The sequence below is a fragment of the Canis lupus genome, chromosome 12 (genome assembly GCF_048164855.1).
Source record: "Canis lupus baileyi chromosome 12, mCanLup2.hap1, whole genome shotgun sequence".
Lineage (NCBI taxonomy): Eukaryota > Metazoa > Chordata > Mammalia > Carnivora > Canidae > Canis > Canis lupus.
This window is the reverse complement of record NC_132849.1, coordinates 921,171-947,596: the sequence shown is the minus strand read 5'-3', so window position 1 is coordinate 947,596 and position 26,426 is coordinate 921,171. Positions and strand designations below refer to the sequence as shown.

Genomic DNA, 26,426 nt, shown 5'->3' with positions numbered 1-26,426 from the left:
GAAACTGTTGGCCCGTCGCTTTAGAGGAAAGAGTGTGCTTGCTGGGTCCTCACCCAGGGTGGATGAGTCAGAACTGTCCCTTGCCAGGCCTCCCTTAGTCCTTTGCCCTTATCCCTCTGTGCCTGTGTTTGGCCTCTGGACTCTAAGACACCACCTTCAGGTGTTTAAGTCCCCCTCAGATTGAGCAGGCCACACCATGCCACGCTCTCCCAGATGCACCCCCACCCCTAGATGGCATTAGAGTGAGATGGCATCCTCCACATCCAGGATCCCAAAGGGTTTATTGGGGTTTCCTGGGTTAGGAAATCAGGAGGGTACTATTTTGGTGAGTTCTCAGACATCCGCTTTCCCCTTCCTTTTCCCACTCCCCACCCCCGGCCCCTCCCACCACCCCCTCCCCTGCAATTTGGAAGCTGCTGCCTGAGAGTTGGGGGAGTTGAAGAAAGCCATTCAATGTATTCAATGGAGAGAAGTCCCAGGCTCTGACTATTAACAGAAAGCCTTGTGCATTTGAATGAAATGACTGAATGAGGCCCATTGGAATGGATCACCTTGAACCACCCTTCAGATGGCAGCCACCCCCCATCTCCCCACCAAGGCTGAGTCCTCCAGTGGATTTGGGAACAGCAGTGTGTGTGTGTGTGTGTGTGTGTGACAATATGTATGTACCCCCTAGGGTGGTGAGGCAGGCTCATGCTGGCTCCTGCAACTCAATTCATACTGGGAATGTTTTGTTGTTTCTGCTGAGTTGCCATTTGCTGCAATGAGCCAAGCTAAACTCCTGCCATTGCCTAGTTCTTAAAAAGCCTGATTCTCCTGTTTTCTTGGTGAATGGACTGACCCACACCCTCCCATCCCGCCAGACCCCTTGTGCAAATACTTCCACTGGAAGAGTTCGTTCACCTCGTCCAGAAAACAAACAAACAAACAAACAAACAACAACAACAACAAAAAAAACAGCCACCTACACCCACCACATTGCCACAGAATACTCAACCCACAAAACAGAAATCCAGCTGTCCTCCTTCTGCCTCAATCTACTGAAGAGAGTCACTGTCTTAGACATGCCTTAGGCTCAATGACTTGACACTGTCTCCCTTTCTCTGGCACAATCTCATCCCCCATCAGGCCCATATTATAACTGCAGGACCACACTGCTCACGGGAGCTGGAGACAATATGCTAAAGTGATCCGATGGGAGCACTGTCCATTTGAAAGGACCTACCCGCCAACGCATCCATAAACAAGGTCCCGGGAAGTCTTTGACATTCACATGCCTCTGATGCAGTCATTGCTCTGGAAACTCCAGCATCTGTAGCCAATCTTGTCCATGTTCTTCTCATCTGCACTCGCCCTCTGCTCACCTGATATTTTGCCCGACTGTTCACAGAGAGATTAGATCCCAACCCGCAAGAGCTGAGTCCATATCCTCTGCTCATCCCAAGGAGAAAGAATATGCACAGGTCTGCACTCATCCTTCGCCACCATGGCTGAAGAAAATGTGGCCCGCCTTCCCTCCTCTTGTCAAAAGTCAAAATGAGATAAGACTTGTGTCAGATTTAATCCAATCAGTAGTGAAATGGAATAGAGAGGCCAAGCAAAAGTTGGTCGAAACAAGCCTTTTTTTTATTTTTGACAGAGTTCCTCTTTTATTTATTATTTTTTTAATAATAAATTTATTTTGTATTGGTATTCAATTTGCCAACATATAGAATAATACCCAGTGCTCATCCCGTCAAGTGCCCACCTCAGTGCCCACCATCCAGTCACCCCCAACACTCCGCCCTCCTCCCCTTTGTTTCCCAGAGTTAGGAGTCTTCCATGTTCTGTCTCCCTTTCTGATATTTCCCACTCATTTTTTCTCCTTTCCTCTTTATTCCCTTTCACTATTATTTATATTCCCCAAATGAATGAGACCATATAATGTTTGTCCTTCTCTGATTGACTTACTTCACCCAGCATAATACCCTCCAGTTCCATCCACGTCGAAGCAAATGGTGGGTATTTGTCATTTCTAATGGCTGAGGAATATTCCATTGGATACATACACCACATCTTCTTTATCCATTCGTCTTTCGATGGACACCGAGGCTCCTTCCACAGTTTGGCTATTGTGGACATTGCTGCTGGAAACATCAGGGTGCAGGTGTCCCGGCATTTCACTGCATCTGTATCTTTGGGGTAAATCCCCAGCAGTGCAATTGCTGGGTCATAGGGCAGGTCTATTTTTAACTCTTTGAGGAACCTCCACACAGTTTTCCAGAGTGGCTGCACCAGTTCACATTCCCACCAACAGTGCAGGAGGGTTCCCATTTCTCCGCATCCTCTCCAACATTTGTGGTTTCCTGCCTTGTTAATTTCCCCCATTCTCACTGGTGTGAGGTGGTATCTCATTGTGGTTTTGATTTGTATTTCCCTGATGGCAAGTGATGCGGAGCATTTTCTTATGTGCTTGTTGGCCATGTCTATGTCTTCCTCTGTGAGATTTCTCTTCATGTCTTTTGCCCATTTCATGATTGGATTGTTTATTTCTTTGCTGTTGAGTTTAATAAGTTCTTTATAGATCTTGGAAACTAGGCCTTTATCTGATACGTCATTTGCAAATATCTTCTCCCATCCTGTAGGTTGTCTTTGAGTTTTTTGGACTGTATCCTATGCTGTGCAAAAGCTTCTTATCTTGATGAAGTCCCAATAGTTCATTTTTGCTTTTGTTTCTTTTGCCTTCGTGGATGTATCTTGCAAGAAGTTACTATGGCCGAGTTCAAAAAGGGTGTTGCCTGTGTTCTCCTCTAGGATTCTGATGGAATCTTGTCTCACATTTAGATCTTTCATCCATTTTGAGTTTATCTTTGTGTATGGTGAAAGAGAATGGTCTAGTTTCATTCTTCTGCATGTGGATGTCCAATTTTCCCAGCACCATTTATTGAAGAGACTCTCTGTTTTCCAGTAGATAGTCTTTCCTGCATTGTTGAATATTAGTTGACCATAAAGTTCAGGGTCCACTTCTGGATTCTCTATTCTGCTCCACTGATCTATGTGTCTTTTTTTGTGCCAGTACCGCACTGTCTTGATGACCACAGCTTTGTAGTCCAACCTGAAATCTGGCATTGTGATGCCCCCAGCTATGGTTTTCTTTTTTTTTTTTTTTTCCAGCTATGGTTTTCTTTTGGAATATTCCCCTGGCTATTCGGAGTCTTTTCTGATTCCACACAAATCTTAAAATAATTTGTTCTAACTCTCTGAAGAAAGTCCATGGTATTTTGATAGGGATTGCATTAAACGTGTAAATTGCCCTGGGTAACATTGACATTTTCACAATATTAATTCTGCCAATCCATGAGGATAGAATATTTTTTCCATCTCTTTGTGTCTTCCTCAATTTCTTTCAGAAGTGTTCTATAGTTTTTAGGGTATGGATCCTTTACCTCTTTGGTTAGGTTTATTCCCAAGTGTCTTATGCTTTTGGGTGTAATGTAAATGGGATTGACTCCTTAATTTCTCTTTCTTCAGTCTCATTGTTAGTGTCTAGAAATGCCACTGACTTCTGGGCATTGATTTTGTATCCTGCCACACTGCCGAATTGCTGTATGAGTTCTAGCAATCCTTTCTTTTTTTTTTTTAATTTTTTATTTATTTATGATAGTCACACACAGAGAGAGAGAGGCAGAGACATAGGCAGAGGGAGAAGCAGGCTCCATGCACCAGGAGCCCGATGTGGGATTCGATCCCGGGTCTCCAGGATCGCGCCTTGGGCCAAAGGCAGGCGCTAAACCGCTGCGCCACCCAGGGATCCCAGAGTTCTAGCAATCTTAGGGTGGATTCTTTTGGGTTTTCTATGTACAGTATCATGTCATCTGCGAAGAGGGAGAGTTTGACTTCTTTGCCAATTTGAATGCTTTTTATTTCTTTTTGTTGCCTGATTGCTGAGGCTAGGACTTGTAGTACTATGTTGAACAGCAGTGGTGAGTGTGGACATCCCTGTCTTGTTCCTGATCTTAGAGGAAAGGATCCCAGTGTTTCCCCATTGAGAATATTTGCTGTTGGCTTTTCGTAGATGGCTTTTAAGATACTGAGGAATGTTCCCTCTATCCCTACACTCTGAAGAGTTTTGATCAGGAATGGATGCTGTATCTTGTCAAATGCTTTCTCTGCATCTATTGAGAGGATCATGTGGTTCTTGTTTTTTCTCTTGTTAATATGACATATCACAATGATTGCTTTACAAGTGTTGAACCAGCTTTGCATCCCGGGGAAAAAATGCCACCTGGTCGTGGTGAATAATCTTCTTAATGTACTGTTGAATCCTATTGGCTAGTATCTTGTTGAGAATTTTTGCATCCATGTTCATCAGGGATATTGGTCTATAATTCTCCGTTTTGGTGGGGTCTTTGTATGGTTTTGGAATTAAAGTGATGCTGGCCTCATAGAACAAGTTTGGAAGTACTCCATCTCTTTCTATCTTTTCGAACAGCTTTAGTAGAATAGGTGTGGATTCTTCTTTAAATGTTTGATAGAATTCCTATGGGAAGCCATCTGGCCCTGGACTTTTGTATCTTGGGAGGTTTTTGATGACTGCTTCAATTTCCTCCCTGGTTATCGGCCTGTTCAGGTTTTCAATTTCTTCCTGTTCCAGTTCTGCTAGTTTGTGGTTTTCCAGAAATGTGTCCATTTCTTCTAGATTGCCTAATTTATTGGCATATAGCTGTTCATAATATGTTTTTAAAATCGTTTGTATTTCCTTGGTATTGGTGGTGATCTCTCCTTTCTCATTCATGATTTTATTAATTTGAGTCTTTTCTGTCTCCTTTTTTTAAGGCTGGCTAATGGTTTATCTATCTTATAAATTCTTTCAAAGAACCAACTCCTGATTTTGTTCTGTTCCACGGTTCTTCTGGTCTCTATTTCTTTGAGTTCTGTTCGAATTGCTGTTTTTTCTCCAGCTCCTTTAGGTGCAAGGTTAGCTTTTGTGTTTGAGTTCTTTCCAGTTTTTGGATAGATGCTTGTATTTCGATGTATTTCCCCCTCAGGACTGCTTTTGCTGTATCCCAACAATTTTGAACAATTGTATCTTCATTCTCATTAGTTTCTATGCATCTTTTTTTAAAATTTTTATTTATTTATGATAGTCACACAGAGAGAGAGAGGCAGAGACACAGGCAGAGGGAGAAGCAGGCTCCATGCACCGGGAGCCCGACATGGGATTCGATCCTGGGTCTCCAGGATCGCGCCCTGGGCCAAAGGCAGGCACCAAACCGCTGCGCCACCCAGGGATCCCAATTTCTATGCATCTTTTTAATTCTTCTCTAATTTCATGGTTGACCCTTTCATCTTTTAGCAAGATGGTCCTTAATCTTCACGTGTTTGAATTCCTTCCAAACTTCTTTTTGTGATTTAGTCCTATTTTCAAAGCATTATGGTCTGAAAATATGCAGGGGATGATCCCAATCTTTGGTATTGGTTAAGACCTGATTTGTGACCCAGTATGTGGCCTATTCTGGAGAAAGTTCCATGTGCATTTGAGAAGAAATGTATTCAGTTGCGTTTGGATTAAAGTTCTGTAAATATCCATCTGGTCCAGTGTATCATTTAAGGTTTCTTTTTTTTTAAGAGTTTATTTATTTACGAGAGAGAGAGAGAGAGAACTAGAGACACAGTGTATCATTTAAAGCTCTTGTTTCTTTGAAGATATTGTGCTTAGAAGGTCTGCCAATTACAGAAAGGGCCAAGTTGACGTCTCCCAGTAGAAGTGTATTATTATCTAAGTATGTCTTTACTTTGGTTATTAATTGATTGATATACTTGGCAGCTCCCACATAAGGGGCATAAATATTCATGATTGTTAGGTCCTCTTGTTGGATAAATACTTTCAGTATGATAGAGTGTCCTTCTTCATCTCTTACTACAGCCTTTGGGATAAACTTTAATTTAGCTGATATGAGGATGACTACCCCTGCTTTCTTTTGAGGACCATTTGAATGGTAAATGGTTCTACAGCCTTTCATTTTCAGGCTGTAGGTGTCCTTATGTCTAAAATGAGTCTCTTATAGACAGCAAATAGATAGGTCTTTCTTTTTTTATCCAGTCTGAAACCCTGCATCTTTTGATGGGATCATTAAGCCCATTCACATTCAGAGTTACTATTGAAAGATGAATTTAGTGTCATCATAATACCTATTCAGTCCCTGTTTTTGTGGATTGTTTTCTTGGACTTCCTCTTTTACAGAATCCCCATTAATATTTCTTGCAGAGATGGTTTGGTGGTCACATATTCTTTCAGTTTCTGCCTATCTTGGAAGCTCTTTATCTCTCCTTCTATTCTGAATGAGAGCCGTGCTGGATAAAGTATTCTTGGCTGCATATTCTTCTCATTAGGACCCTGAATATATCCTGCCAGCCCTTTCTGGCCTGCCAGGTCTCTGTGGAGAGGTCTGCTGTTAACCTAATACTTCTTCCCATAAAGGTTAGAGATTTCTTGTCTCTTGCTGCTTTAAGGATCTTCTCTTTATCTTTGGAATTTGCAAGTTTCACTATGAAATGTCGAGGCATTGAACAGTTTCTATTGATTTTGGGGGGTGGATCTCTCTATCTCCTGGATCTGAATGCCTGTTTCCCTCCTCAAGTTAGGGAAGTTCTCAGCTATGATTTTGTTCAAATACACTTTTTGGTCTGTCCTTCTAGGCGGCCTCTGGAACCCCAATTCAATGTAGATTTTTCCTTCTGAGGCTGTCATTTATTTCCCTTAACCTTACACCATGATCTTTTAATTGTCTTTCTCTTTTTTCCTCAGTTTCCTTCTTTGCCATCAACTTGTCTTCTATGTCAGTCACTCGTTCTTCCACTTCATTAACCCTCATCGTGAGGACCTCCAGTTTGGATTTGCATCTCATTTAATTGATTTTTAATTTCAGCCTGATTAGATCTAAATTCTGCAGTCATGAAGTCTCTTGAGTCCTTTATGCTTTTTTTTCTAGAGCCACCAGTAGCTTTATAATTGTGCCTCTCAATTGTTTTTCTGACATTGAATTGTAATCCAAATTTTTTTTTTTTTTTTTTTTTTGTAATCCAAATTTTGTAACTCTGTGGGAGAGAGTACTGTTTCTGAGTCTTTCTTTTGTGGGGAGTTTTTCCTTTTAGTCATTTTGCTAGTGCAGAGTGGCCAAAAACAAGTTTACTGGAAAAAGAGGAAAAAGATAGATTAAAAAAAAGGTGGGGGGAACAAACAGAAAACAGAAAACAATGGGGAGTATCCTCTGATTCTATATACCATAAGTCCCTCGACTTCCCCTGGAACTTTGCAGCACTTCTTGGTCAATAACTTGCTTTTCCCCTGTCCTTCCAGCTGGTCTTCTGGAGGAGGGGCCTGCTGTGCTGAGTCGCTGGTGTGTACACCTGGGGGAGCTGCCCATCCCCCTGCCAGGTGCATAGCTCAGTGGGAGCTGTTTATCCTGTGACGCCCTTGCTGAGTCCCAGGTATAAGGTGACACCAGGAGGAACAACTGTGGCAGTGCTGAGCTCTCCAAATCTGGAGTCAGCTCCCGCAGTAACTACCGCAGCTCCCAGTCTGCAAGGGCCTGGATGCTCTGGAGGCGGTTGGGGGGGGCGGTGTGGCGTCCAGCTTCGGGCGTCCAGCACAAGAGCGTCCTCGCTGTTCTGGGCTCTCCCAGCCTCCACCTGTTCCAGGGGGAGCGCCGGATCTTGGGCTGTGTCCCCAGCGCCGTGGGCTCCGGGACCTGCACCACTGGAATCGTGCTCCTGGGGCCACGCAGCCCCCTCCACGTGGAGCCGCTGCCTGAGCTGCTCCCAGGCCCCGCTGGGTGCGTGCTCCTGCCCTTTAGGGAGCTCGGCCCACGGTGTGTGGCACGCTGTCCCCCGGGGTGCACATCGTATGTTAAGTGACCCGGAGATCCTGGGGGCTCCACTGCCCCTCCTGGGATCCTGTCTGAGTTCCCTGCGAGCACCTTTCCATCCGGGAAGATTGATAAAGCTCCTGCTTCTTCAGGACTGGGCTTTCCAGTCCTGGAGGCACTCGTTGCCTGGCCTTAGCCTGGCTCCTCGTGGGGGCCCCTCCCCCTTGGATGCTTTTTTATTTCTTTATCTTTTTCCATCTTCCTACCTTGAGAGAAGCGCGAACTCTTCTCACTGTAGCATTCCAGCTGTTCTCTCTTTAAATCTCAGGCCGAATTCGTAGATTTTCAGGATGATTTGAAAGTTATCTAGGGAAGTTGGTGGGGACAGGTGACTTGGACACCCTACTCTTCCGCCATCTTGCCCCACCTCTCTGCCTGTGGATTTAGTTACTAACATCCTCATTTTATTTATTTTTTTAAAAAATATTTTATTTATTTATTCATGAGAGACAGAGAGAGAGAGAGAGTTACATATATAGAGAGAGGCAGAGACACAAGCAGAGGGAGAAGCAGGCTCCACGCAGGGAGCCTGATGTGAGACTTGATCCTGGGACTCCAGGATCATACCCTGGGCTGAAGGCTAGGTGCTAAACCACTCTGCCACCCAGGCGTCCCTAACATCCTCATTTTAGATGATTGTCAGAAGTTGCAAGAGAGGCAAGCAGCCAGCTGCAGGATGGAAGGCTTGTGTCTCCAAGTACAGAAGAGTGCTTTCTATGGAATATCTTCAACTAGAATGGTGCTAGGTTCTAACTCCACTAAGAACAAAGCTAGTTGAACGCTGGCTTCAAAGCATCCTTATTTCTGAGAGTTGAGCTCATGACAGGACCCTTCTGCCTCCTGACTGCCTGTAGACTTAGCGTATAAGCGTATAAGCATCCTTATGTAGATGCTGGCAGGGGTTGTGTGAAAAGCTTATGGAAGTTGCAGGCCCAGAAGTTTTGTGTATCTGAGTTCAATACAGTGATTTCCTAGTAACATATTCAATTAGAATGGAGCTAGGTTCTAATCCCATTAATGAGAGGCTAGCTGAAATCTGGCTTCAAGGCTTACTTACTTCTGAGGCTTGAGCACATGCCAGGACCCTCCTGCATCCTGACTGTGGGTAGACTTAGCTCTTAACATCCTTAGGTCAGATGTATGACAGAAGTTGAGTGAGAGGCAAGTGGAAGTTTCAGGCTCAGAAGACTTGGGTCTCCATGCTCAGTACAGCGATTTACCAGGAACATCCTCACTTAGAATGGAGCGAGACACTAAGTCCCAAAAATGAGAGGCTAGTTGAAAGCTGGCTTGAAGGCATATTTACCTCTGAGAGTTGAGCATAGGTGCTATCCTTTGTACTTCCCCACTGCCTGTGAATTTAGTTTCTAACATCCTCATTTTAGATGATTGTCACAAGCTGTGTGAGAGGCAAGAGGGAAGCTGCAGACTGGAAGGCTTGTGTGTCCGAGGTCAGAAGAGCACTTTCCATGGAACATCCTCACCTAGAATTGTGCTAGTTTCTATCTCCAATAAGAATGAAGCTAGGTGAACGCTGACTTCAAGGCCTACTTATTTCTGAGTTTTGAGTAAGTGCCTATCCCTCAAGGTTCCACCCTGCATGTGTACTTAGCTTCAAACTCCCATATGTTACATGCCTGTCAGAATTTGTGAGGCAAGTGGCAAGTTTTAGAAAAAGAAGGTTTGTTTTTCCTACTTCAATACAGCGCTTTCCATTGAAACTTCTCACCTGGAGAAGAGCTACTAGGTAATTCTTATAGGAGTGAGGCTACTTGAAAGCTGGATTCAAGGCATACTTATTTCTGCGAGTTGAGCTCATGACAGGACCCCCCACATCCTAAATGGCATTACCCTTAGCTTCTAACATCTTTTTGTTAGATGCTGTCATAGGTTGTGTGAAAAGCATGTGGGAGGGATCCCTGGGTGGCGCAGCAGTTTAGCGCCTGCCTTTGGCCCAGGGCGCGATCCTGGAGACCCAGGATCGAATCCCACGTCAGGCTCCCGGTGCATGGAGCCTGCTTCTCCCTCTGCCTGTGTCTCTGCCTCTCTCTCTCTCTGTGACTATCATAAATAAATAAAAATTAAAAAAAAAAAAAAAAAAAAAAGAAAAGCATGTGGGAGTTGCAGGCCCAAAGGTTTTGTGTTACTGAATTCAATACAATAAATTCCTAGTAACATGCTCAATTAGAAAGGAGAGAGGTTCTAACTCCTAATAAATGAGAGGCCAGCTGAAATCTGGCGTCAAGGCATATTTACTTCTGAGAGTTGAGCACACATGCTATCCCTCACAGTTCCACACTGCCTGTGGTTTTATGTTCTACATCCTCCTTTAAAGTGATTGTCAGAAGCAGCATGAGAGACAAGTGGTAAGATACAGGCCTGGAAGGCTTGTGCATCCAGATCAATACAATAATTTCCTAGTAACATCTTGAATTAGAATGGAGCTAGAATATAAATCCCATAAATGAGATGCTAGCTGAAACATGGCTTCAGGGCATACTTACTTGAGAGTTGAGCCTAGGTTCTGTCCCTCACAGTTCCACACTGCCTAGGGATTCAGTTTCCAACATCCTCATTTAGATGTCTGTCAGATGGTGCATGAGAGGCAAATGGCCAACAGCAGGCCCGGAAGGCTTCTGTCTCTGTTTTCAATACAGCTTTTGCCAAGGAAAATCCTACTGCAGAATTTAATTAGCCACTAACACCATAGGAGTGAGTCTAGGTGTAATCTTGCTCAAGGCATGCTTTTTTTCTGAGAGTTGAGCTTATGGCCTATACTTCCCACATCCTGATTGCCTGTACACTTAGCTTCTAGCAACCTTATGTTCGATGCATGACAGAAGTTGTGTGAGAGGCAAGTGGAAGTTTTAGGCCCAGAAGTCTTGTGTCTTCATGCTCAATACAGCAATTTCCTAGGTACATCCTCACTTGGAATGGAGCTAGATTCTAACTCCCATAAATGAGAGGCTAGTTGAAAGCTGACTTCAAGGCATACTTACTTCTGAGAGTTGAGCTCATGCCACGTACCTCCCACATCCCAAATGCCTGTAGACTTAGCTCTTAACATCATTATGTTCAATGCTAGCAGAAGTTGTGTGAGAAGCATGTGGAAGCTGAAGGCCTGGAAGACTTGTGTATCCGAGTTCAATACAGCGATTTCCTGGGAACATAATCAAATAGAATGTAGCGAGATTCTAACTCTCATATATGAGAGGCTAGTTGAAAGGTGGCTTCAAGGCATACTTACTTCTGAGAGTTGACCACACGTGCTGTACCTTGCAGTTCCACACTGCCTGTGGATTTAGATTCTAACATCCCCCATTTAAGTGATTGTAAGAAGCAGTGTGAGAGGCAAGTGGTAACCTGCAGGCCTCTAAGGCTTGTGTCTCCGAGTACAGTACACCACTTTTCATGGAACATCCTCACCTAGAATGGTGCTAGGTTCTAACTCCAATAAGAACAAAGCTAGTTGAAAGCTGGCTTCAAGGCATACTTATCTCTTAGCGTGGAGTAAAGTACCTATACTGCGTGGTTACACACTGCATGTGTAATTAGCTTCAAATACCGTTATGTTACATGCCTGTCAGAATTTGTTGAGAAGCAAGTGGCAAGTTGTAGAAATAGATGGCTTGTTTTTCCTACTTCAATACAGCACTTTCCGTTGAAACTTCTCACCTGGAGAAGAGCTACATGGGAATTCTGATAGGAGTGAGTCTACTTGAAAGCTGGCTCAAGGCATCCTTCCTCTGAGAGTTGAGTTCATGCCAGGAGCTTTCCATATCCTGATTGTAATCTTAGCTCTAAACATCCTTATATTAGATGCTGGCAGAAGTTGTGTGAGAAGCATATGGAAGTTGCAGGCCCAGAAGTCTTGTGTATCTGAGTACAATACAGCAATTTGCGAGGAAAATGCTCAATTAGAATGGAGCAAGATTCTAACTCCCATAAATGAGAGGCTAGGTGAAATCTGGCCGCAAGGCATATTACCTTCTGAGAGTTGAGCACACGTGTTGTCCCTCATAGTTCCACACTGTCTGTGGATTTAATTTCTGACATCCTCATTTTATGTGATTGACAGAAGCAGAGTGAGAGGGAAGCGGTAACCTGCAGGCCTGGAAGACTTGTGTCTCTGACTACAGTACAGCGCTTTTCATGGAACCTCCTCACCTAGAATGTTCCTGGGTTCTAAGTCCAATCAGCACAAAGCTAGTTGAACACTGATTCAAGACATACTTACTTCTGAGTGTTGAGCTCATAGCCGGACCCTCCCACATCCTGACTGTTGTAGACTTAGCTTCTAACATCCTTTGTTAGATGCTGGGAGAGGTTGTGTGAAAAGCATGTGGAATTTGAGACCCATAAGATTTCTGTATCCGAGTTCAATAGAGCAAATTCCTAGTAACATGCTCCATAATAATAGAGCGAGAGTCTAATTACCAAAAATGAGAAGCTAGCTGAAATTTGTCCTCAAGGTATATTTACTTATGAGAGTTGAGTACACATGCTGTCCCTCACAGTTCCACCCTGCCTGGGGATTTACTTTCCAACATCCTCATTTAGATGCCAGTCAGAAGGAGCATGAGAGGCAATTGGCCAGCTGCAGACCCGGAAGGCATGTGTCTCCAAGTTCAATATAGCTTTTGCCAAGGAAAATCCTTCCACAAAATGACGTGAGCCACTAATTCCCATAGGAGCGAATCTAGTTGTAAGCTGGCTTCAAGGCATACCTACTTCTTTTTTTTTTTTTAATTTTTATTTATTTATGATAGTCACAGAGAGAGAGAGAGAGAGAGAGAGAGAGGCAGAGACAAAGGCAGAGGGAGAAGCAGGCTCCATGCACCGGGAGCCCGACGTGGGATTCGATCCCGGGTCTCCAGGATCGTGCCCTGGGCCAAAGGCAGGCGCCAAACCACTGTGCCACCCAGGGATCCCGGCATACCTACTTCTGAGAATTGAACTTATGGCATCTACCTCCCACATCCTGATTGCCTGTACACTTCGCTTCTAACATCCTTATGTTCCATGCATTACAGAAGTTTTGTGAGAGGCAAGTGGAATTTTAGGCCCAGAAGACTTGTGTCTCCATGCTCAATAGAGCAGTTTCCTAAGGAACATCCTCACTTACAATGGAGCTAGATTCGAACTTTCCTAAATGAGAGGCTAGTTGAAAGCTGGCTTCAAGGCACCCTTATTTTTGAGACTTGAGCTCATGGCAGGACCCTCCTGCATCCTGAATGCCTGTAGACTTTTAGCTTCCAACATCCTTATGTCAGATGTTAGCAGAGATTGTGTGAAAGGCATGTTGATTTTGCAGGCTGAGAAGTCTTGTGCATCCCAGTTCAAATAGAGATTTCCTAGTAGTCTTCAATTAGAATGTCACTAGGTTCTAAATCCCATAAATGAGAGGGTAGTTGAAATCTGGCTTCAAGGCATACTTACTTCTGAGAGTTGAGCATAGGTGCTGTCCCTCACAGTTCCAGACCGCCTGGGGATTTATTTCCAACATCCATATTTTAGATGCCTGTCAGCAGGAGCATGAGTTGCAAATGGCCAGCTGCAGTCCCAGAAGGCTTGTGTCTCCGAGTTCAATACAGCTTTTCCAAGGATAACCCTACATAGAGCAGAGTTAGTCACACACTCCCATAGGTGCTAGTCTAGTTGTAAGCTGGCATCAATGCATACTTACTTCTGAGAGTTGAGCTTATGGACTGTACCTCTTGCAACTTCTTTGACTGTAGATTTAGCTTCTAACATCCTTTGGTTCGCTGCCTGACAGATGTTGTGTGAGAGGCAAGTGGAATTTGCAGGCCCCGAAGTCTTTTGTATCCAAATACAATACAGCGATTTCCTAGTAACTTCATCTAGTAGAACGGAGTTAGGTTCTAACTCCCGTAAATGAGAGGCTAGTTGAAAGCCTGCTTCAAGACATACTTACTTCTGAGAGTTGAGCTCAAGACAGGACCCTCCCTCATCCTGAATCTCTGTACACTTTTAGCTTCTAACATCCTTAAAGTAGATGCTGGCAGAGGTTGTGTGAAAAGCATATGGAAGTTGCAGGCCCAGAAGTTTTGTGAATCCTAGTTCAATACAGCGAACTCCTAGTAATATGCTCAATTAGAATGGAGTGAGATTCTAACTCCTAATAAATGAGAGGCTAGCTGAAATCTGGCTCCAAGGCATATTTACTTCTGAGAGTTGAGCACATGTGCTGTCCCTCGCAGTTCCACACTGCCTGTGGTTTTAGGTTCTAACATCTTCATTTTAAGTGATTGTCAGAAGCAGTGTGAGAGGCAAGTGGTAAACTGCAGGGCTCGAAGGCTTCTGCATCCCAGGTCAATACAGCGATTTCCTAGTAACATCTTCAATTAGAATGGAGCTAGAATGTAACTCCCATAAATGAGATGCTAGCTGAAACATGGCTTCAGGGCATACTTACTTCTGAGAGTTGAGCCTAGGTTCTGTCCCCACAGTTTCACACTGCCTTTGGATTTAGTTTCCAACATCCTCATTTAGATGCCTGTCAGAAAGAGCATGAGTTGCAAATGCCCTGCTGCAGTCCCTGAAGGCTTGTATCTCTGAGTTCAAGACAGCTTTTGCCAAGGAAAATCCAGCCACAGAATGAGGTTAGTCACTAACACCCATAGGAGCGAGTCCAGTTCTAATCTTGCTCAAGGAATGCTTATTTTTTAGAATGGACTATACTTCCCACACCCTGATTGCCTGTACACTTAGCTTCCAACATCCTTATATTTGACGCATGACAGAAGTTGTGTGAGAGGCAAGTGGAAGTTGCAGGCCCAGAAGACTTATGTTCCATGCTCAAAACTTTAATTTCCTAGGGAAATCTTCACTTAGAAGGAGCTAGAAACTACATCCCATAAATGAGAGACTAGTTGCAAAGTGGCTTCAAGGCATACTTACTTCTGAGAGTTGAGCACACACTTCCTGTGGATTTAGGTAGTAACATCCTCATTGTAGGTGATTTTCAGAAGCAGTGTGAAAGGAAAGTGGTAAACTGCAGGCATGGAAGGCTTGTGTTTCCAAGTACAGTACAGTGCTTTTCATGGAACCTCCTCATTGTTGTGCCAAAGATTGCGAATCTGAGAAACCACCAAGGAGCTGACATTGATGCAAGTACATGAGGTTTATTTACAAGCTCGAGCTTGGGTCCGAGTATATTCCACACAGCAGAGCAGGGGCTTGGACCCCGAAGTGGGTTACAGCTTGGTTTTCTGGGCTGGTCTAAGGGATTTTCAGAAGGGATAGAGGAATTGCAATATGGGGGAAAGGATGGGGGAGTTTCTTAAGATCTGATATGGGATTCTTTGCCAAGGGGATTCTGAGCTCTGTTGTCTTTCTGATATGGGATTCCAGGCTGAGGACATTCTGCAGTTTTTCCTGTAAAGTTCAGCTCTTATTCACAGGGGCCTAAGATGGCTGTACTTGTGCTAATGCTAAACTTCAGGTGGAATGGCCTTAGTTTTCTCAGCCTCCACATTCACCTATAATGGTGCTAGGTTCTTTTTTTTATAATAAATTTATTTTTTATTGGTGTTCAATTTGCCAACATAGAGAATAACACCCAGTGCTCATCCTGTCAAGTGCCGCCCTCAGTGCCCGTCACCCATTCACCCCCACCCCCCACCCTCCTCCCCTTCCACCACCCCTAGTTCGTTTCCCAGAGTTAGGAGTCTTCATGTTCTATCTCCCTTTCGGATATTTCCTACCCATTTCTTCTCCCTTCCCCTCTATTTCCTTCCACTATTGTTTATATTGCCCAAATGAATGAGACCATATAATGTGTGTCCTTCTCCGATTCACTTACTTCGCTCAGCATAAGACCCTCCAGTTCCATCCACATCGAAGCAAATGGTGGGAATTTGTCATTTCTAATGGCTGAGGAATATTCCATTGGATACATACACCACATCTTCTTTATCCATTCATCTTTCGATGGACACGAAGCTCCTTCCACAGTTTGGCTATTGTGGACATTGCTGCTAGAGACATCGGGGCACAGGTGTCCCGGCGTTTCATTGCATCTGTATCTCTGGGGTAAATCCCCAGCAGTGCAACTGCTGGGTCGGAGGGCAGATCTATTTTTAACTCTTTGAGGAACCTCCACACAGTTTTCCAGAGTGGCTGCACCATTTCACGTTCCCACCAACAGCGCAAGAGGGTTCCCTTCTCTCCGCATCCTCCCCAACATTTGTGGTTTCCTGCCTTGTTGATTTGCCCCATTCTCACTGGTGTCAGGCGGGATCTCATTGTGATTTGGATTTGTATTTCCCAGATGGCAAGTGATGCAGAGCATTTTCTCATGTCCTTGTTGGCCATGTCTATGTCTTCCTCTGTGAGATTTCTGTTCATGTCTTTTGCCCATTTCATGGTTGGATTGTTTGTTTCTTTGCTGTTGAGGTGAATGAGTTCTTGATAGACCTTGGAGAATACCCCTTTATCTGATACGTCATTTGCAGATATCTTCTCCCATCCTGTAGGGTGTCTTTTAGTTTTGTTGACGGTAGCCTTTGCTGTGTGAAAGCTTCTTATCTCGGTGAAGTCCCAATAGTTCATTTTTGCTTTTGTTTCTTTTGCCTTCGTGCATGTATCTTGCAAGGTGTTACTGTGGCCGAGTTCCAGAAGGGTGTTGCCTGTGTTCTCCTCTAGGATTTGGATGGACTCTTGTCTCACGTCTGGACCTTTCATCCATGTTGAGTTTTTCTTTGTGTATGGTGCAAGGGAGTGGTGTAGTTTCATTCTTCTGCATGTGGATGTCCACTTTCCCCAGCACCATTTATTGAAGAGACTGTCTTTCTTCCAGCGGGTAGTCTTTCCTGCTTTGTCGAATATTAGTTGACCACAAAGTTGAGGGTACACGCCTGGATTCTCTATTGTGCTCCATTGATCTATGTGTTTGTTTTTGTGCCAGTACCGCACCGTCTTGATGACCACAGCTTTGTAGTCCAACCTGAAATCTGGCATTGCGATGCCCCCAGCTATGGTTTTCTTTTGGAATATTCCCCTGGCTATTCGGGGTCTTTTCTGATCCCACACAAATCTTAAAATAATTTGTGTCGACTCTCTGAAGAAAGTCCATGGCATTTTGATCGGGATTGCATGAAACATGTAAATTGCCCTGGATAACATTGACATTTTCACAATATTCGTTCTTCCAATCCACGAGCATGGAATATTTTTCCACCTCTTTGTGTCTTCCTCAATTCCTTTCAGAAGTGTTCTGTGGTTTTTAGGGTGTCGATCCTTTACCTCCTTGGTTAGGTTTATTCCTTTTCACTTTATGCTTTTGGGTGCCATTGTAAATGGGACTAACTCCTTAATTTCTTTCTTCAGTCTCATTGTTAGTGTGTAGAAATGCCACTGACTTCTGCGTTTGATTTTGTGCTTTCCACACTGCCAAATTTCTGTATGAGTTCTAACAATCTTGGGGTGGTGTCCTTTGGTTTTTCTATGTAGAGAGTCATGTCATCAGCGAAGAGGGAGAGTTTGACTTCTTTGCCAATTTGAATGCCTTTAATGTCTTTTTGTTTTCTGATTGCTGAGGCCAGGACTTCTAGTACTATATTGAATAGCAGTGGTGAGAGTGGACATCGCTGTCTTGTTCCTTATCTTAGGGGAAAGGCTCCCAGTGTTTCTCAAATGAGAATATATTTGCTGTGGGCTTTTCTTAGATGGCTTTTAAGATGATGAGAATGTTCCCTCTATTCCTATACTCTGAAGAGTTTTGATCAGGAATGGATGCTGTATTTTGTCGAATGCTTTCTCTGCATCTATTGAGAGGATCATATGATTCTTGTTTTTGCTCTTCATGATCTGATGAATCACATTGATTGTTTTATGAGTGTTGAACCATCCTTGCATCCCGGGGATAAATCCTACTTGGTCATGGTGAATAATCTTCTTAATGTATTGTTGGATCCTATTGGCTAGTATCTTGTTGAGAATTTTTGCCTCCATGTTCATCAGAGATATTGGTCTATCATTCTCCTTTTTGGTGGGGTCTTTGTCTGGTTTTGGAATTAAGGTAGTGCTGGCCTCATAGAACGAGTTTGGCAGTACTCCATCTCTTTCTATCTTTCCAAACAGATTTAGTAGAATAGGTATGGTTTCTTCTTTAAACGTTTGATAGAAATCCCCAGGGTAGCCATCTGGCCCTGGACTCTTGTGTCTTGGGAGGTTTTTGATGACTGCTTCAATTTCCTCCCTGGTGTTCGGCCTGTTCAGTTTTTCTATTTCTTCCAGTTCCAGTTTTGGTATTTTGTGGCTTTCCAGGAATGCGTCCATTTCTTCTAGATTGCCTAATTTATTGGCATATAGTTGTTCATAATATGTTTTTAAAATCGTTTTTATTTCCTTGGTGTTGTTAGTGATCTTTCCTTTCTCATTCATGGTTTTATTGAGTCTTCTCTCTCTTCTTTCTCATTCGGCTGGCTAATGGTCTATCTTATTAATTCTTTCAAAGAACCAACTCCTGGTTTTGTTGATCTGTTCCACATTTCTTCTCATCTCGATTTCATTGAGTTCTGCTCGAATCTTTATTAACTCTCTTCTTCTGCTGGGTGTAGAATCTATTTGCTGTTTTTTCTCTAGCTCCTTTAGGTGTAAGGTTGGCTTTTGTATTTGAGTTCTTTCCAGTTTTTGGAGGGATGCTTTTATTGTGATGTATTTTCCCCTCAGGTGTGCTTTTGCTCTATCCCAAAGATTTTGAATGGTTCTATCTTCATTCTCTAGTTTCCATGAATCTTTTTAATTCTTGTCTAATTTCCTGATTGCACCTTTCATCTCTTAGCAGTTTGGTCCTTTTGCTCCACGTTTTTGAAATCCTTCCAAACGTCTTCTTGTGATTTAGTTCAAATTTCAAGGCATTATGGTCTGAGAATATGCAGTGGATGATCCCAATCTTTTCGTATCGGTTCAGTCCTGATTTGTGACACAGTATGTGGTCTATTCTGGAGAAAGTTCCATGTGGACTTGAGAATAATGTGTATTCAATTGTGTTTGTATGTAAAGTTCTGCAGATATCTGTGAAATCCATCTGGTCCAGTGTATCATTTAAAGCTCTTGTTTCTTTGGATAGTTGTGCTTAGAAGACCTATTGAGTGTAGAAAGTGCTAGATTGAAGTCACCAAGTATAAGTGTATTATTATCTAAGTATTTCTTAACTTTGGTTATTAAGTGTTTGATATATTTTGCAGCTCCCACATTCGTGGAATATATATTGAGGATTATTAAGTCCTCTTCTTGGATAGATCCTTTAAGTATGATATAGTGTCCCTCTTCATCTCTCACTACCGTCTTCGGGGTAAATTTTAGTTTATCTGATATAGGGAAGGCTACTCCTGCTTTCTTTTGAGGACCATTTGAATGGTAAATGGTTCTCCAACCTTTTATTTTCATGCTGTAGGTGTCCTTCTGTCTAAAATGAGTCTCTTGTAGACAGCAAATAGATGGGTCCTGCTTTTTTATCCAGTCTGAAACCCTGCGCCTTTTGATGGGGTCATTAAGCCCATTCACGTTCGGAGTTACTATTGAAATATAGGAGTTTACTGGTTCATGATACCTATTCAGTCCCTGTTTTTGTGGATTGTTCCATTGGACTTCTTCTTCAAGAGGAAGTTTAAGAGTCCCCCTTAAAATTTCTTGCAGAGCTGGTTTTGTGGTCACATATTCTTTCAGTTTCTGCCTTTCTTGGAAGCTCTTTATCTCTCCTATTCCAAATGAAAGTGTTGCTGGAAAAATATTCTTCACTGCATTTTCTCCTCATTTAGGACCCTGAATATATCCAGCCCTTTCTGGCCTGCCGGGTCTCTACACAGAGAGACCCATAAAAGTTAGACATTTCTTATCTCTTGCTGCTTTAAGGATCTTCTCTTTATCTTTGGAATTTGCAAGCTTCACTATTAAATGTCGAGGTGTGAGTGGTTTTTATTGATTTTAGGGGAGGGGAATCTCTCGATTTCCTGGATCTGAATGCCTGTTTGCCTTCCCAGATTAGGAAAGCTTTCAGGTATGATTTGTTCAAATACATATTCTGGCCCTCTGTCTATTTTCGTGCCCTTGAGAACCCCAATTAATCTTAGATTTTTCTTCCTCAGGCTGTCATTTATTTCCCTTAATCTATTCTCATGATCTTTTAATTCTTTTTCTCTTTTTTCCTCAGTTTCCCTCTTTGCCATCAACTTGTCTTCTATGTCATTCACTCGTTCTTCTACCTCGTTAACCCTTGTTGTTAGGACCTCTAGTTTGGATTCCATCTCATTTAATTGATTTTTAATTTCTGCCTGATTAGATCTAAATTCTGCACTCATGATATCTCTTGAGTCCTTTATTCTTTTTTCTACATCCACCAGTAGCTTTATAATAGTGGTTTTCTGACATTGAATTGTAATCCAAAGTTTGTAACTCTGTGGGAGAGAGGTCTGTTTCTGATTCTTTCTTTTGAGGTGAGGTTTTCCTTGTAGTCATTTTGCTCAGTGCAGAGTGGCCAAAAACAATTTGTATTGGGAAAAGGAGAAAAAGAGAGAAGAGAGAGAAGAAAAGAAAAAGAAAAAAAGAAAAAAAAATAAAAAAAGAGGAAAAAAGAGAAGAAAGAAAAAAGAAAAAGAAAAGGTTGGGGAAAGTAAACAGAAATCAAGAAACAAAAAACAAGGGGGAGTATCTTCTGTTTCTGTACACTGTAAATCCCTCGACTTCCCCTGGAACTCTCCAGTGCTCCTTGGTCAATAATCCATTTTTACGCTGTCCCTCTAGCTGGTCTCCTGGAGGAGGGGCCTGCTGTCCTGATTTTCAGGTGTTAGCACTTGGGGGAGCTGCTCAACCCCCTGCCTGGTGCAGGGCTCAGGGAAAGATGTTTAAGCTTTTTATCCGATGAGGCCACTGTGAGGCTCAGTGGGGGGTTGTTTATCCTGTGAGGCCCCAGAAGTAACAACAGTGACATCGGCCAGCTGTTGAGCCCTGGATTCAGCTCCCACGGTAACTATGGGGCTCTCAGTCTACAGGGGCCTGGATGCTCGGGGGGCGGGCCGCTGATCTGCACAGCTCCGGGCCGCCTGGAGGCTGGAGCATCCTTGCTGTCCTGTGCCCTCCTGGTCTCTGCCTGTCCCGGGGAGAGCGCCAGATCTTGGGCTGTGTCCCCGGCGCCCTGTGCTCCCGGGCTTGTGCTGTTGGAATCGTGCTCCCGGCTGCGCAGCCCCTTCCGCATGAATCCTCTGCCGGAGCCGCTGCTGAGCTGCTCCTGGGGCCTTGCAGCTCCCTACGCATGGAGCCTGCGCCTGAGCCGCCTCTGTGCTGCTCCCGGGTCCGGGTCCGACCCTGCACATGCTGCAGGCCTTTAGGGAGCTCAGCCGCAGGGGTGTGGTGCACTCTCCCCGGGGCGCAGGTGCTCTGTTCGTGTCGAAGGGAGCCTGAGGGCATCCCCGCCCCTCCTGGGATCCTGCTCTAACTCCCTGTGAGCCCCTTTCCATCCGGCAAGTTTGGTGAAGCTCCTGCTTCACCAGGACGGGGTGTTTCCTGTCCTGGGGACACTCGCCCCGGCCTTAGCCCGGCTCTTCGAGGGGCCCCTCCCCCTTGGATGCCGTTTATTTATCTTTTTTCCCCGTCTTCCTACCTTGATAGAAGCATGAACTCTTCTCACTGTTAGCAATCCAGCTATTCTCTCTTTAAATCTCAAGCCGAATTCGTAGGTTTTCAGGATGATTTGAAGGTTATTTAGGTAATTTGGTGGGGACTGGTGACTTGCGTACCCTACTCTTCCGCCATCTTGCCCCGCCTCTCTGTATATTGTTTTGTATTTTTTTCATTGCATTATTTTTCCATTTGATATATTTTATTTAACCTAGTATATTCAAATTATTATCATTTCAACATGATATAAAACAAAGTAAGGAGCTCTTTATATTTTCTCTAAGTCTACCAAATTGAGAATGGACTGTACTCTTACAGCACATCTGAGTTTAGATAAGTTGCATCCCAAGTGCTCAGCATCTGTAAGAGTCAAGGGTCTGCCCTGTTGGACAGCACAGATGTAACTAGTATAGTTTCTGTGGTCACCCAGGGGTTCCCAGTCCTCCAGATCACCCCAGAGCTGTGGTGGGATCCTCCCCTGATGGGTTCTCAGGTCTGCCTAGACGTGCAGCCAGAAGCAGCAGGTGGGACCCAGCTGAGCACATAACCTGGTACCCACAGTGGCCAGGCTCATCCACTACCCTCGCCACCCCCCCACAAACAGAGCCAGGGACTGGCATCCTGCTACCCTCACCACTCTTGTATTTCATTATTGATATAGAAGAAACATTTATCCTTATGTTGGAAATTTAAGTCTTCTAATATTCCGTGGAATTGCGTCCTGCTCTGAATTTTTTTAAATTTTATTTATTAGAAAGATAAAGCCAGAGCAAGTGGGAGGAAGAGGCAGATGGGGAAGGGAGAGGGAAAGAATTTCCTTACTGAGTGGAGAGCCTGCCCCTGTTCTCCATCTCACAACCCCATAATCATGACCTGAGCTGAGACCAAGAGCTGAGATGCTTAAACAGCTGAGCCACGCAAGTTCACCCCTGCTCTGAAACTTTTCCACATGCATTTTTGGGGGGGGGGGGTTGGGGCTATAAAGTTTAAATAGGCATCTTTATGCTTGAGTCTGTGTTCACACTTTAGATTCTTTTTTTTTATTTTATTTTTATTTATTTATGATAAGCACACAGTGAGAGAGAGAGAGAGGCAGAGACACAGGCAGAGGGAGAAGCAGGCTCCATGCACCAGGAGCCTGACGTGGGATTCGATCCCGGGTCTCCAGGATCGCGCCCTGGGCCAAAGGCAGGCGCTAAACCACTGCGCCACCCAGGGATCCCAACACTTTAGTTTCTTAAGATAGATTTCTAGTGGCAAGTTACTAAACAAGATATATATAAGCTTCTTGATACCTACTGCTAAAAGGTTTCATTTTTTTAATAATAAATTTTTTATTGGTGTTCAATTTGCCAACATACAGAATAACACCCAGTGCTCATCCCGTCAAGTGCTCCCCTCAGTGCCCGTCACCCCCACCCCCCCGCCCTCCTCCCCTTCTACCACCCCTAGTTCGTTTCCCAGAGTTAGGAGCTAAAAGGTTTCAAAAGTTCCTCTCAATAGGAGACTTTTTCTTTTTGGTAATAATTATAACTTTACAAAATATTAAATATGATTTACTCAGATTCTAGCTCTTATACAAAATGTGAGCTAGAAGAAGGGAACCTGATTGTGACATAAACGTACAGTTTAACTGTATGTTTCCAACTCTATGACATTCCGGAAAAGGCAAAACCCTGTAGAGAACAAAAAGATCAGTGCTTGCTTTTTTCTCCTCTCCATTCTTTTCGGTTTCCTGTTAAATCCAGAATAATCTAATGTTTGGCAGAAGCTTCAACAAACTAGTACTTTTCTTATAGGATATGGACCACTTGGATCACTAATGAGATGAAGGAAGAAGAGCCCATTAGTGGAAAAAAGTCAGAGGATGAAGGAATTGAAAAGGAAAACTTAGCAATACTGGAGAAAATTTGGAAGACTCAAAGGCAAGACCATCTCAGTGTACCTATGTGCACATATCTAGAACCTGGACTTTGGGGATTGAGTAATTATTGGTAATAATTAATGTAAAACTGAGCAGTTCATTAGGATAACAGTCTAAGCTGCCCCCTCCACCCTCTCCTTTGTTGTACATTCAGCTATGTTTTGTTTACCTGGTGGATTTTGTTGTTGTCATTGAAGTTCCTCATCTGTTGGTAGCTTTCTTCCATGCTCCTGTGCTTTTTACATGCTGGAAGTAGCCTGCTAATCACTGTATATTGCTCCTTTCCAGCCTATTTTTATGCTTACTCTTCTGTGAGATCTGTATATTTAAATTCAGTGTCTTCTGCAAAGTACAGTATAAATTCTTCCCCACCAAGGTACCATCTGATCTGTTGTGCTCTGTGCAGCCAAAAGTATTTTTTTCTTTGACTAAACATCTATTTTATGTGAAGTGGTACAGGGTGTGAAATGAACATTGAGTCTGTTAATAAACACAGCTGGGGATTCAGTTTCCTAAATGCTAAAATATGGATAATACATTCATTTTGGTTGATGGCTGAGAAGAATAAATGAGAAGGATGCATATAAAATGCCCAAAGTAGGGAAACATGTACAAGTCCAGTTATTTGCCTCAACACCTCCGACTCACATACTGCCTTCCACTAGAGCTATTTATCCAACCCATGACATCTGAGGACCTTTGCTTTAGAAACAGGTTCTCACAAACCAGGATTGAATCACTACGTAGCAAAATGCCAGATGTTGTAAGGAGATAGATTAGTTTCTCTCCTTCCATCTTACTGTATTAATTTAATCAGCAGATCTTTTTTTTTCTCTTTTTTAGAGAGTAATTTAGCTCTACTTATCTTACTTAAAAATTGTTCATAGCATTTAAATTAATGATTACTGTACCTTCTCTTGTGATTGCTTTCAGTTTGTATATTATATTCAAAATGACTACGAATTATTGAATGTTTCTGCAAGAGAGACACTAAGCCAGGGACTCTACCTTCCCATTTAACCTTTGTAGCCATTTTATGAAATATTGTTCCTATTTATATGTGTGAAACTAGGGTTGAAACCAGTTAAGTAATGTATTCAAGGTCACAAAGGTAGGAAGTAAAAGCATTGGGAATCTGAATGCCACCCATTTCCCAAAGTGTAGTGTGGAGATTAATATTTTAAATTTTACATGATCAGATCCTTTTTTAATTAAGGCATTCTAAAGGTTTTTGTTTTATGAGAAATAGTTGCATTCATATTCAGTTTTAGAATTAGATATTGGTACATTTTTGTTTTTAAAGAAATTCCAACATGGAAAAGAACTGAAACCAGTTGCATGCAAGTCCAACTTGCATTATTTTTCTCGGTTTCTTAATAGGTAAAGTGGGCATTCAGGATAGCATTCTTGCCTATAGTTTGACTAATGAAACTCTGTTTGAGTTGATAGTGTAAAATGGCAAGGGCCTTCTAGTCTTTTCAAAACTGATGGTAACACTACATACCTATAAGAATAGCCAAAACTAAAAAAGAATGACTCAAATCAGGAACAGTGAGAACACCAAAGACTGATGAGATGTGAAGCAATAGAAACTCTCTCATTGCTGATGGGAGTGTAAAGTGGTCCAGCCACTTTGAAGAAGTCTGGCAGATTCTTACAAAACTGAACATACTTTTTACCATGTATTCCAGCAGTTGCCCTCTTTGGTATTTACCAAAATGAGTTGGAAGACTTCTACCCAGACAAAAACCTGCATACAGATACTAATAACAGCTTTATTCATAATAGGGAGGACTTGAAAGGAGCCAGAGTATCTATCAGTAGGCGGATGGATGAAATGTGGTCTATTCCAACAATATGGAATGTTATACCCTGCTATAAAGAGAAATGAGCTGTCAGACCATGAAAAGACGTGGAGGCACTTTACGTCCGTATTACTAATTGAAAGAACCAATCTGATGAAAAGACAACAGTTTAACTGTATGTTTCCAACTCTATGACATTCCGGAAAAGGCAAAACTCTGTAGAGAACAAAAAGATCAGTGCTTGCTGGAAGTGGGGTGGTGGGATAAACAGACAGAGCAAAGAGGATGTTTAGGGTAATGAAAATACTCTGTATGCTACTCTAATGATGCATATGTGTCGTTATGCATTGTCCAAACCCATAGAGTGTACAGAACCAAAGGTGAGCTTTAAGGTTAGTAGTGGACTTCACTAGGAATGATGTGTCACTGTAGACTCTTCAATTTAAGCAATGTGCCATCTGGTGAGGGATATTGATCAAGAAGGGGACCATGTGTGGTGGGAGCAGTTATATGGGAAGTCTCTGTACTTTGTCTCAATGTTTCTGTGAACCTAAAAGCGCTCTAAAAATAAAATCCTAATGAGAAAAAAATATTTTAAAAAATCAGTGGAGTTTGAAAAGTGTTAATATTAATTTCATTTATAAATTTATTTATTGGTATTCATTTTTGCCAACATATAGAATAACACCCAGTGCTCATCTCGTCAAGTGCCCACCTCAGTGCCCATTGCCCAATCACCCCCAACCCCTGCCCTCTTCCCCTTCCACCACCCCTAGTTCGTTTCCCAGAGTTGGGAGTCTTTCATGTTCTGTCTCCCTTTATGATATTTCCCACTCATTTTTCTCCTTTCCCCTTTATTCCATTTCACTATTTTTTATAGCCTCCAAATGAATGAGACCATATAATGTGTGTCCTTCTCCGATTGACTTATTTCACTCAGCAAAATTCCCTCCAGTTCCATCCACATCGAAGCAAATGGTGGGTATTTGTCGTTTCTAATGGCTGAGTAATATTCCATTGTAAACAGAGACCACAACTTCTTTATCCATTCATCTTTCGATGGACACCAAGCCTCCTTCCACAGTTTGCTTATTGTGGACATTACTGCTAGAAACATCAGGGCGCAGGTGTCCCAGCTTTTCATTGCAT

At 43.0% G+C, this 26,426-nt stretch overlaps 1 protein-coding gene across 1 annotated transcript in view; it reads right to left on the bottom strand.

The window, feature by feature from the left end:
* Positions 1–3,125: 3,125 nt before the first annotated feature.
* The window catches only part of LOC140600829 (uncharacterized), a 126,015-nt gene continuing 102,714 nt past the window's right edge, over positions 3,126–26,426 (bottom strand). Inside the window, exon 8 of the mRNA XM_072768968.1 lies at positions 3,126–7,171. Within this exon, the coding sequence (XP_072625069.1) occupies positions 7,169–7,171 (3 nt within the window). The 3' untranslated portion in view covers positions 3,126–7,168. The remainder of the gene's footprint in view (positions 7,172–26,426) is intronic.